The sequence below is a fragment of the Mytilus galloprovincialis genome, chromosome 1, assembly GCF_965363235.1.
Source record: "Mytilus galloprovincialis chromosome 1, xbMytGall1.hap1.1, whole genome shotgun sequence".
Taxonomy (NCBI): domain Eukaryota; kingdom Metazoa; phylum Mollusca; class Bivalvia; order Mytilida; family Mytilidae; genus Mytilus; species Mytilus galloprovincialis.
Window position 1 is genome coordinate 21,797,094 of NC_134838.1, and position 13,599 is coordinate 21,810,692.

Here is a 13,599-nt window from a genome sequence, read left to right on the forward strand (position 1 = left end):
ACACAATATTACGTTTTTGCAGTTTACCTTATTCTCTTATATAAATAATTAATGTATTGATAGAATGAAAATAAACGTACACATATTGAGCCATGTTACTATGGATGTTAGTAACTATTGAAATACTTCTTAAAGTTACCATTGTGTGAAATGAACTCATGAGAAATTGACCCAAATGTTTTAGATTGCTCCTCGATATATATGATAAATATATTTGTAACAAACGTTTATTAGGCCATCTGAGTAAGCCAAAAGACTAAATTTCAGTCGTTAATTTATCAGTAAAATTTAAGTTTTCTTAATTTGGAAAAAAAACTAGTCCTAGAATAAGAATACCATTGATTTATACATTTGTTGTACAGCAGAGGAATATCATTTGTATATTATATATGCATATCGTAAACAGTATATGAGAAATATTTTCTCGAGAAATACTAACAAAAAATCAGAGATAAGTCTCATCGAATGATTTATGTATCCCGAGTTCGTTGCAAGGTCTTAAATGTAGATCATCTTGGTTGAAACATGTCATAGATTTTACACAGCGTTGGTAATGTTTATTTTTAAGATAAAAGTAAAAATACTATACAATACCGACAATAATTTAAACCTGTCCTCTTGCAATTAACTTTTATACATTTAAATTTATTCAGGATTACCATAACAATGTGTTGTATCTTTTGGTTCTTAGCCCCATATGACTTTCTGGTAGTTTAATTTCCTCTCGATCACATATCAATCTATATTTACTGTTTTTTTATTAGAATAATCTTCGACTTCGTGACGTTTAAACATTAACCATTAGATTCATGAGAGCTTTATGAATTGATTTCAATAACAATAATTGTGGAGTCAGACGGAGCTTTAACAAATTACGTAATTGTCAATGATATCTCAACGTGAAGTTTTAGTTTCGAAATGCCGCTAGTCTTAATTGTTTAATTTATTTTATTGATTTTAAAGTAATTACAATAATTGGAAGCAAGTAATTAGAATATGCAATACTAGAACTATTCTTATCTTTTTGTAATAAATGTATATCTAAGTCCCATTGATGATTGTGTGCATTATTAACACAGTGATATTTAATACATGTCTCCATATTTTTATGAATATAATACGTAAGAAGCTTACCTTGCATCTTTTTTGTTCATATTTAAACTCACAATATTAAGAAATCAAATTATACTGTATACGATTCAGATACAAGTGCAAATCTATCGAAATTGTTATCTTGAAGAAATAACCATTCAAATAACATATGATAATTCAACATTTACAGAGGCGACAAATTTTGATCGTTTTAAAGGGACGAAAAATATCGATTTTTTATTTATTTGGGCGATATCAATTATCTTTTGCTGGAAACAATACGCTATTATCATCAAATAACATTTCTTGTTACGCTTTATATTATATAACAAATTCAAACTTTGATATAATGCAAAAACTAAAGTTTACATATACCATAAATTGGGAAATTGTGGCGTCGGGATATTTTGGCGGTTTTCTCTCGAAAAGCATGTGTTTTATTTTGGTGTGTGGAATTTTGGTGCTTCGTCCAGTTGATATGTTTAATTTTGGAACAAAGTAGTGAGAACACTCATTCGTACCTTTATTTGCCCGTTTATTGACAAAATATCATTGAATTTCTCAAACTAGGTACGGATGTCTTTATATTATACTTGTTCACTATATAAATTATCTAATTAATGCGATTAGGAAAAAAAAGTGAAAATAATAGATTTGTAAAAATATTTTGAAGGCTATTTTAAAAAAAATGTTAATCATATAAAACTTTTCTATTAATGGATGTTGAGTAATTTAAAATGCCAGATTATTTTTATTGCGGTTTGCCTCCGTATGTAAAGTGGATCTATTTAGATATTGAACCATCAATTTTAATTAAACTTTCTTCAACGATTTCAGTAAAATCCATAGGAAAATCTATTTTGTCTGTCTGAATAAAATTGTCTCTTGTTGTTACAGAATAAGAACACTAGTTAAATTTTATTGTTTCTTTAAAATTATCATATAATGACACCGAACGCTCTAAATTTCTGCCTTTTCTGAATTTTCAAAACCCCTGGGTTGATACCGATATGGATATCATTAAAACATGTATTTTCTGTTGTCAATTCACAGTAATTGGGAGTTTTCTTAGTTGTTAGAAACAATCAGCGTTGTTCTCATAAAGGCAAAAATAGCCTTAGCTAGATCTTACAAAAATCTGTGCATTTTTCTTTTCAATGCTTTTTAATGTAAATGAGTTTACCTACCCACTGTTTTGATTCCAACGCCACTTGTATGTCTTAAAGAACACCTAAGTTTTGTTGAACTTGTACTAAGTCAGGTACCTGCTGTTCAGTGGTTTTAGTTTGATGAAGTGGTTAAGCCTTTCTCGTTTCTCGTATTTTATATAGATTTAACCGTTGGTTTTCCTGTTGAAAAATGAACTATGGTTTTACACTAGTAATATTTGGGGTTCGTTATAGCTTGCTGTTCGATGTGAGCATTGGCTCCGTACTTTGACCTATAACGGTTTACTTTTACAAATTGTGAGTTAAATGGAGATTTGTCTCATTACCACTCATTACACATCTTTTTATATCTACGTAACGTGTTTTAGTCTTCTTAATTATCAATTTAGTATTATTAGTGGCTTTATATAATCTTGTACTTTTCCACTCAGATGTATGGCGATACAAATTTTTGAGCGGCATCTTAATAAAATGAATGTATGTACGTTCTTTATAAAATCTATTTTTACAGTGGAGTTATTATTACCAATTTGTCTTTTTGAAGATGACACTTAAGATAACAGGGATATGTTGTTAAGATGCATGAGATATGATGATGGCTGACTGAAATTTACTACCATCTATTTATCTAACTATCAATTTTGTCGAAGGATAAATTGCATCTTACGAAAATTTGGAAATCGTAATATCTCATCTTTTTTTAAAGGAATAATTATTCAAAGTTACAATTTCATGTCAGCAAGAAGTTATGTCATCAATTTATGTATTCGGATGACGCAAATTCAACACACACTATGAATACATGATTAACACGGACTGTTCTATGGTAATTCGTGCCTATAATAAGGCGTTTTAGTCGATTTCAATCATGAATACTTTGAGACATATTACTTAAAATTAACAAAACTGTTAATTTTGAAGGTAAATACTTCGAATGTTCAATACATCGTAGTTACGTCAACAGTGTTAACTAAAATATTAATCTCTGTTAAAAATGGCAATACCTCCGCTTTACTATTACAGTTTGAAAGTTGAAAGTATACGTGTCACTGTCTGCGATGGAATTTGTATTATTCCCTTCCCTTAATAAGCGCCGTTTGAATACACGTGTTCGATTATTTCAAGAAGTATGGATCATTGGCGCAGATTGCTTTGAATTTTATGTGTCGGCACCAAAATAATTATCAATCTTTAAATAAACAATATCCAAAGTAATTTTGTGGAATACTGTTGAATACTGTAAAACGGTTTAATTGGCTACCTCTTCTTCAGTAACACCAAGATATTTGTTGAATTGTAAGTAACGTGAAAATAATGATCTTATTAAAGAACGTGTTTATGTCACCCAACACCATTTGAATGTGTTCAAAGAAGAGTACGATAAAGATTTCGTGTTTTCATTAATTGTATCGTTAATGTTATTGATACCACTGGGTCGATGCCTCTCTTAGTTAGTCCCTGAAGGTATTACCAGCCTATTAGTCAGTACTCCGGAACTGTCATGAAAATACGGATTTCTTGTTATTAGAATTTGCTAATACAAAATGTTAGACACTATTTTAAATTATGGAATGTATCTCCCTCATGCTTAGCTCTGGATCCTTGCCATGCGTTGACTATATTTCTGGAACCTTTTTTGGATTGAACCTTTACATCTTTTTCAAGATTTTCAAATATCTCGGCCCTGAGAATCACTGAAGACTTTTATAGTCGAAGTTCCCATCTGTTGCAGAAAAAACTATACTGCTAACGTTCTGTGCGCATTTCTGCTGTTTACCAGTAATGAGGACAGTTCTGTTCTAGACAATGTTAATGGATGGACATGTTGTCTGTTTATGCCCGATTCTTAGTTACTGTTTATATTTTTTATCAGGCACACCGGAGTATATTTGTATTTCAGTTAAACTTATATGCAGTGTATTTTGATATGAAGAAAAATTATCATGAATCGCAAGCCTGATAAAGAGGTAGTCTAAGCTTGGAGCAGACCAGATCAAACATAGAACATGCTTTGTAGAAGTTAACACGTGTGCAGGTTTGGTTTTGAAGTTAACTTCATAAACAAGTTCTAAAGAGGGTCTGTCAATGTTTCACTTTCTCTGCATGCACAATAAGAGTCCTATAAAAATATATGTTTTTGCTTGAATTGGGCTCTAGCTCATTCAGAGCAGTCATAAAACCAGTTGCAAGTTCGTCATTTCTTGAATAAAGTACGACCCGACTAATATCAATATTCGTACTCAAATCTTAATAACCATGTATACATTCTTCCATGCTTTTATATAATTATGAACACCAGTCTTGTTACCTTTGTCAAGCCTATAAAACATCAAAGTAGATGAAAGTTTACCAGACGAAAGACAGTAGATATAATTATGATAAAACTTGCATTTATATGTACCTAATGACTTTTAACACGCTTATAATTCTATATAAACTTTGCTTTCATGCTAGGACAATTTCAAAATACTTAATTGTGGTTATATTAACTCGATGAAATAGACAATATTTTCATTCACACATCTGTATGAATTGATGTTAATATTGTAATGTACTAGAAATCATGTTGGGTTTTTTTTCAAATTTTTTTCTTCATTTTTTTTTTTTAATAGTTGATGCATGTGGTATGTTGGTTAACAATATATTACGTCGGTGTTTGGTTTGTGTTTTATGTACTATTGTCTGTTTTTGGTCGTTTTGGTCTCTTTGTCCATGTCATTTTTATTATAGAAAATGAAAGACATGGGGGATCCATTAATAACATCAAACCATAAATATCCATAACCGTGAATTTGTTATCCTTTTATGAGTAGTTTGAATATCACGTTAATGTCTTCGACCTCTCGTTGATCAGACCTAACTGTTTGTAGAGTATAGACAAAATGAAACAGTATGTATCTATCAATCCTTATTGTGTATTCAGTTAACGATACTTATCTTTTACTATCATTCCCTCGACAGCCAAGTAAATAAGACCGACAGTGTTGACAAATGAACAGAATAAGTTATTTGTTATGTTTTGCTGAAACATTGTATTCAAAAACTCATAACAATTGAGTCAGAATAATGATTAAAGATCTCAAAGTAGGTGAAATCTTACAATGTTATATGTGATGCACTGTTGTATTTTGAAACTCGAACATCTATTCAATCATTCTCGATATAACATTTGAATGTTCTACTGCTCTAAAGTGTCTAATCGTATAGAGTTTCATCTGAATTTATATGTTATATCATCCAGCTTTGACTTGTTACGTTCTAGTGATTAATCTATATGCCATTGGTAAACCTTAATGTAAGTGTATTTTATATAAATGTCCAGTTTTATGTCCTAATATATAAACTCATTATCGTTTATCACATTTCATTTCATTTACAAGTTACGCACATAATATTCATTGTATATAGAATGAAATTCAAGACAGTGTGGCTGTGGCCATTGATTGACACATGAAATTCATCCATTGACTGGAACAATTTAGGTAAACGTTTGTATGTAACGACCACTGTTCACTATGTACTTTTTAAAAACACTTAAACTATGGGGTCACCAAAGGTTCTCAACACCTTAATAAAGTAATTCGAAAAATTAATCAGAAATAACACGATGTTTTGATTTATATCAATTATATAAATCAAAACTTAAAGGTTATTCCTGATTAATTTTTCGAATTATTTTATAATTAAAGGCGTTAAGAAACCTTTGGTGACCCCACAGTTTAAATGTCTATCGTAGGTACGTCGTGAACAGTGGTCGTTACAGACAAACGTTCACGTAAATTGTCCCAGTCAATGGATGAATTTCATGTGTCAATCAATGGCCACAGCCACACTGTTTTGAATTTCATTCTATGTTACTATCTTCTGTATTTCTAATAATGACAAAAGCAAAACTATATATCTGAAAATATACCATGTCATTGACTTTTGGTTATACGGCATTTGCCTCTTTTTACTCCTACTTTTTGAGTCCAGCTTCTGAAGCAAGTAGTATTTAGTGATTTTGGAATTTGCCTGTTTATCATTCAGACCCATTTTTGTATAAAAAAAATCCTACTGCTCTTCTCGAAATATTGTTTTGAAAACTTCACAGAGTATAACTAATCTGATGATTTTTGTCACCTATTTCGTTTCTTCATCAGTGTGATTTTGAATGTACATTTACTACAGTATATATTTGGTATTTTCCCCTGTTTCTACTTAATCGTCTTATCTTTCGAACTTCTACATAATATAATGTTATTGTGAACCTTTTATGTCAGCTTCAATCCAAAAAATCTTCAGTGAATTGAATCAATGTAACCGTCGTACATCAATGGGGTATTGCTTTTTTTTAATTGGAACAATTACAGACAAACTTTTCAGTTTTCTTCTGTCGTTGAATTATTGTGGGTTATATAGTTTTTTTTAAATTTATGGTTGGTGTATATATTCCATGTCCATTAAATTTTACATTTCTTCAAATTATGAAATGACTGGTTCTGTGATCACAATAGTAATCGCACGAATAGAGAACATTCAATTGTTGGTCTTTTAATGGATTTGTCTATACTTAAAGATGTATTTTGGGGCCAATTTTTTTCTGAGCGTTACTGATGAGTCTTTTGTAAACGAAATGCAGCATACACAATGTTAATCCTGGTATCTATCATGTCTATGATGAGTTTAATATTCATATAGACATAGCCCCAAATTTATTCAAGTATTCATAGCGCATAGGGTTTTAATTTTTTAACTGTTTTGAAAAGAAAACAACATAAGCGTCTTTGGAATATTGTAACAGTGGTTAAGGTGGTATGGGTGTCTTTCGCCATCTTGGATTGTAAAAAACAGAGAATCTAAGGTCTATATTTTCAATCAAGTTAGCAAAATTTGATGCAGGAATGCAGATAACTAATGTGAATTTGCATTTTAAAGAACAAATTTATAAGATTATAACTTATAAATAATAATATTTGTACAAGTGTTGATTAATTCTGCTTGAATTTTGATATTTTGAAATTGGCATTTTAAGGGCAAGTAACTCTGAAAGAGTGCATTTTCTGAAGGAATCTACATGGAATTTTGCTATTTCGTATTTTAGCTGAAAAAAACGCACGGTGACCTTATCTTTTCTTTTGATATTATCAAAGCATTTTAGAAAATCTATCTTCTCGTATTTTATTTTACAATTCTATCATTTAGTTTAGCTTCTAATCACATAATGGGATTTTTCCTGTATAATCCATACAAAATGTGTCATTTTGTTACGAAATGTAGCTTGAGAAAATGCACGGTGACCTATCAATTTTATGATATTTTTTAACATATATCAAAAGATACTCCGTTTTGGCAAAATATGAAAATTTTTAATTTAGACTCCCATACCACCTTAAATAAAATAGCATATCTGTTACCAACAACAAACATTCAATCTTCTGTTCATAGTGTTGATTATGAAGAAATGTTGGTCGGTAAGGATACATTTATAAACTTACACATTTCTTTTTGCAGCGAACAGAGTGATTTGAATGATGAACATGACTTTATGGTATTTCATAAGTACTCAGATGAATGTACTTTCGGATTGATCGGGTCTGTTTGTAAAGTATCAGGTAAGTTTTATAAAAGATTGATTATGAAGGTGTTTTTTGTTGTTTGTTTTTTTTTAACATTTGAAGAGTATCCCAGCATTACAAAATTGTTCTGATATTTTTTAATTGTTGATAGTCATTTTTGTGTAGTGATGCAGTGTATTCTGTACGGTTTTATGTCTTGATTACTAGATAAATTTCAGGATTTCGTATGGTATCTGTTAAAACCAGACCCTGATAATTGTTAGCTTTTTTTGTTTTCTTCTGCAATATGTTTCCGATGGATATACCTTCCTATAATGATGAACGATAATAAAAAAAAATGTTTAATCAAGCCAAATAAGCTTATATGTCCTGTCGTTGGTCACCTTGGTAATTTCTTTATTGAATCAAATTATGGTTTCTTTGTGCAATTATTAATTTAGGTTTTTATGAATCAATTGTTCGTTATATGACGGAAGACATCTTCAATGTATGTCTGTTTGGCAGTCCTAATTACTTTGTTAAGACACTTCTGTTTTATTCATATGTACTGTAAACATCTTGTATCTTATTATGGATGCGAAGATGGATTAGAGTATCCCCATCACGAGAAAACATGGGCTCATCTTCATCAGTTGTCCCATTTTTATATTCACGAACTGTTGATTTGTTCTTTTAATTGTATGTCATTGCTTTAAGTAGAATATACTAGAATAAAATTGGCACAGATTTTTTTTTATTTTGAGAAAAGTGGACGAATTCAGTTTTATTTCTACACTTCAGACGAATAAAAGAGGAGCGAAAGATACCAGAGGGACAGTCAAACTCATAGTTTGAAATAAACTGACAACACAATGGCTAAAAAATAATAAAAAAAAAACAGACAAATAAAAGTACACAAGACACAACATAGAAAGGCTAAGCAACACGAACCCCACTTAAAAACTGGCGAATAAAAAATAGTACATCTCTAGCATAATATGTTTTCTCTATAAAGTTAGGTATACAATAGAGAGGTTGTACAAATCGAGCTGCAAAACATGAAAATCGTCTTTATATGAAGTTGCATTTATGTCAAACATCGACTTTTACGATTTAATCCTAACACCAGAGTACCAAAGGGATTAAATAACAGACATGCTTATGTGTAGAGAAGGCCGCATTATTTAATACGTAATCAGAAATCTAGATTAAGCCTTCAGATTTAACGATAATTCTTATTTATCTTAGAATATTGTACGAAAACAATGAAGAAAAAAGAATGAAGTACATAGTTTTATTTTAAGGAATACTCAAACTTTAAAATTCAGAAAAAGAAAAATATGAGTATCGTCGATTTGTTGAGTAGCCCTTCAAGTTAATGTCGGATATTTATCTTTTATGGCATGATTGTATTATTTTCGATATTATAAATCATTTCATGTAAGAATTTTTGACCTAAAAAGGACAGATATACCCGGTTTGCTAAACTAATTTCAAATAACCATTATGGACAAAAGCTATTAAGTAATTGCTTGTTTCTTCTATAAGCATGTTTATGACGTAAGTCAAGCGCGTAATGTAATATCATGATGTTAATTATGTTTTTAAATACGAAATAAACTTTTGTAAAAGCATTTTGTTCATAAATAAATGACTTATGCCGATTTTCTGACAAAAAGTTTCCTTATTGCCTTCCTGTAGGACATTTCGTGCTTTAATCTTGTGTAGTGTTGTATAATGTCCACTTGTCAAAATAATATCAATAACACTTGACATGATACAAAAAATAATTATCAGATAGCAAAATTTCAGTATTCTTTCCTAAATGAAATGTGTAGTCAAAAATATTTACAAAACATTTAACTTTTTTATGATTAGCAAGTCGAAACCTAAAATTTCTATTTTCGATTATCGGTAAATATCAAAGGAGTAGGTCCGGTAAGGGCCGATTTTGGCCTCAAATTTCAGATTCATCTAACGAAAGTTTTTGGACACTTTTTGAACACTTAAGTGTCTATTTCAATTGATTCGATTAGTTTATGTGAAAGATTTTAACTGATTTAGTCATTAAAAACGCTCTGATTCAAGCTTAAATATGAAAAATCTATCAAATATGCCAAAAAACGTCACTTGTCAGATGGTTTTTGTCAAAAATGAAAGTGGCCGCAACCGTGTTCATCCTCAACCTTTATATATGTTTTGTATTATCATCAAATACAACTTACATTTCAATATTATGAATGAACACGAATGCGGCCACTTTCATTTTAGACGGAAACCGTCTAAAAATTAACCAAAATGCTAACATTTTGAAGATTTCAGTAATTTAGCATGACTTAATAATGCAAGAACGCAATATGTGTGCATTGTATTGTCAAAAACAGCTCATATTAATGTAACAGAAGCATTTTACTTTCCAAAATATAGCTTAAAGATTACATTTTCACAACTTTCTAAAACTGCTATATTTTGGGGCCAAAAAGGGGTCTTACTGAACCTACTCCTTTAAACGACACTAATGATATACTATTCTTGGTAAACGATGTAGTTGAGATAAATCAAGGTATCATAGTACACATTGCATGAAATCTAAAAGGAGCAGGACCAAGTAAGTCGACAGGATTCGCGTCTCCAGCTATGCATTCAACTCCCATCATGCACCGTAAAAATGTCACAACCGGAATAGGACAAAATCGATATGATCAGCTTTGTCTCAAACCCGATGTAACCAGTAAGTTATATATATACGAGTCTAAATTGAAAACTACGTTCAAACCTATGATTGCGTTGGATAAAAACCGCAATTTTTATACGTGTGCATGTAAAACAAATTTCGTTGTAGAAGTGTCTAAAAACAGCACAAACAACATTTTCCAAAAGACCAAAAAAGTGAAAAAGTATATTTAAACAAAACGCATTTGACTAACAGGTCGAACAACTGATGTTCTTAAACCCTACTGACTGCCATTGGCGATTGCCAAATAAAATTGATCACAAGATGTAACAAAATGGATCTTAATATAAATTTAATACTAAACAGACAAATTTTTTAACTTGTGGCCACGATGTTATGCCACAAACATACGGTGTCAATATTGTTTAGTACACCAGATCCGGATTTCGACAATAAATGTCTCTTCAGTGATGTTAGGGATCGAAACGGTTTTTGGAAGGCCATATAAAAAGTACCCTAATTTTAGATAGACTCTTGAATTTTAAGAGTATACATTTACAACTCGTCTAAACATCAATCCAGCAATGTTAGATCTGTAAATTCGGTTTCGCAATTTTTACTATATATACATATTTATATTCTCAATGAATACCCTTAATTGATATTTTTTCCGAGTTATGGTCAACACTGTTATAGGATGAGGCTGACATAATCTCACAGCCTGTAGAAGTTGACCACAAAAGTGGTCAATCAGATTCGTATAAGACGAAGATATGTCAGGAAATAAAAGTGTTTGAACGCAAAGTTGTGATAAAGGAGTATGTGTACTGGTATTATTTTGTTGTTTAAGGTCAAGATCAGTAACAACAATGCATCTTCTTTCGTACAACTTCATCAATACAACAATGATACAAAAAAAAGCCGCACCTCACGGTCGACAACAATCATTTTGATCTTTCAACAGACAGTTGGTATTTCAATTGGAACAAATTATCCCCTACATAAAATTATCAAAAAGTCATTATGTTGTTTTTTTTCTGAGAAATCCAAAAAACGTCGAAGTGTCATAGCATTACACATACATGTTAAACATAATTGTGCTGAACTTTTTTCGTTGGTAGTTATCCATTTTGATGCAGTGTAACAGTGTAGTATGTATTGTTTTAGGTCTTGATTTGACTGGATATATGTCAATTTCTATTAGATTTCATATGACATCTGTTTAAATCAAACCTTGAGTATTGTTAATTATTGGTTCTGTTGGATTGTATTCTCTTGCAAGGTTTCAAACGGACATTTATTACTTTATTGATGAATGCTAAAAGAAAGTTTTCATCTAGCCACCTGCGTCTTTGTATATAAACCCTGTCGTTGGTCATCTTTGTTTTTTCTTTAATTGTTCAAATTAATGTCCATTTGTGCAATTAAGGTTTATTTTTACTTTTTATGAATCAATTGTTCATTGTGGATCTTAAGACTTCTCTAATATATTTCTGAGCGGCAATGCTTAAAATAAAACTATGTTTTGTTTTTCTTTTCCTATTCATATGTAATGTTCACATCTTGTATTGTATTATGAATGCAGATTGGATGGTCCTGAATTCCTATGGCAGATGTTATATGCATCGCAGTAACATCATAACGGTACAAACTTTTACAGCACCAGATAGATGCAGTAGACCCGGGTACACCGGGTACGCTCTTTTCGGGTCATTTGATTGCCGCAGTTTTTGGCGTTTTTATTATCTGGTTTCATATATTTGTCATAAATGTGTTAGAGTTCAAACATCCGTAAACTTCTTTTACCTCTAACTTACTGTTGGGTTCAACGTTCAATTATAATTTCAGGTTTGCCTTTAGCAGATGTATTAGAGGTTTTCGGGGAGTATTTCCTTACGTACTGTATGCGACATGGGTATGACAAAATGCTGAGGACACTTGGGGGAGATTTCATATCATTCGTTCAAAATCTAGACTCACTTCATGCATTGTTGTCTATGACGTACAAAAATATATCAGCACCATCTTTCAGGTAAGTTCAGCATGTTCTAATGTTTTACTCTTAATATCTTTTTTCAATGGAGAAATTAGGAGAGTATGGCAGCTGGAAAACAATATGTTAAATGAAAGTGATAACCATTATTTAGGAAGAACCAAAGCTACGTTTGTAATATTATTTTTTTCGGGAGAATTTTAAAATTAAAATGAGAAGCAAAGATGTTTTGGCGAACAAGAGTGAACTTATAAAATCAAAAACATAGTAGTGGATAGATATCCTATTGATTTGCATACACTCCGTATTTTTAAATAAGATTTTTTTTCGTATTCCTCTATTGATATATCATACTAAGTGAAGGTAAAAACAATTACCAATACAATTGAAAGTGGAAGTGGGGAATGTGTCAAAGAGACAACAATCCGACCGAAGAATAGAAAAAAACTCAAGGCAACCAATGAGTCAGCACACAAAAACATCCCTCACCCAGTGGCGGGTTATATCCGGCCCTTAACAAAAGTGTACTAGTTCAGTAAAATGGATGTCACGCTCAATTCCGTAACATACATATGATATAAAACTTACAAAACATATATATTTGTAGTATTAAAATAGCCTGACGAAACAGTTAACATTTGAAAATTATATTGTTATCTGAACATGCTATCATTTTAACTTCTATATATTTAAGGTGTGAAAGAGAAGCTGATGGTTCTGTTACGCTTCACTACTACACAATCAGACCAGGGCTTTATCCTATTGTTTTAGGTGAGTTACTTAAATTCTACACAATCAAGCCAGAACTATATCCTATTAGTCTTAGGTAAGTTATCTGAATACTACACAATCAGGCCAGGACTGTATTCTACTGTCTTATGTTAGTCATCTGAATATTACACAATCTTGGTAAGGATCTTAATAAAACACAGCAACATATGACTCATCATAGTACTGTCTAGTATTCTTATCATATGCAGGTTACTCCAAAATTGCACAAGTTAACCAGATCCCTATTTCACAATCCGTTTAGCAAACCATAACAAAAGGTCTAAAAAATGTCTTAGATAAGACACTTTACTACATTGTCTGAGTTTGCACTTGCATGCTGTGTTCGGGAAGGACTTGTTCCGT

General features: G+C 31.1%; 1 protein-coding gene across 1 annotated transcript in view; it reads left to right on the top strand.

The window, feature by feature from the left end:
• The window catches only part of LOC143069052 (guanylate cyclase soluble subunit beta-2-like), a 67,179-nt gene that overhangs the window by 30,146 nt on the left and 23,434 nt on the right, over positions 1–13,599 (top strand). The window contains exons 3-5 of the mRNA XM_076243485.1: positions 7,755–7,855; positions 12,321–12,504; positions 13,160–13,236. Coding sequence (XP_076099600.1) covers positions 7,755–7,855; positions 12,321–12,504; positions 13,160–13,236 — 362 coding nt within the window. The remainder of the gene's footprint in view (positions 1–7,754; positions 7,856–12,320; positions 12,505–13,159; positions 13,237–13,599) is intronic.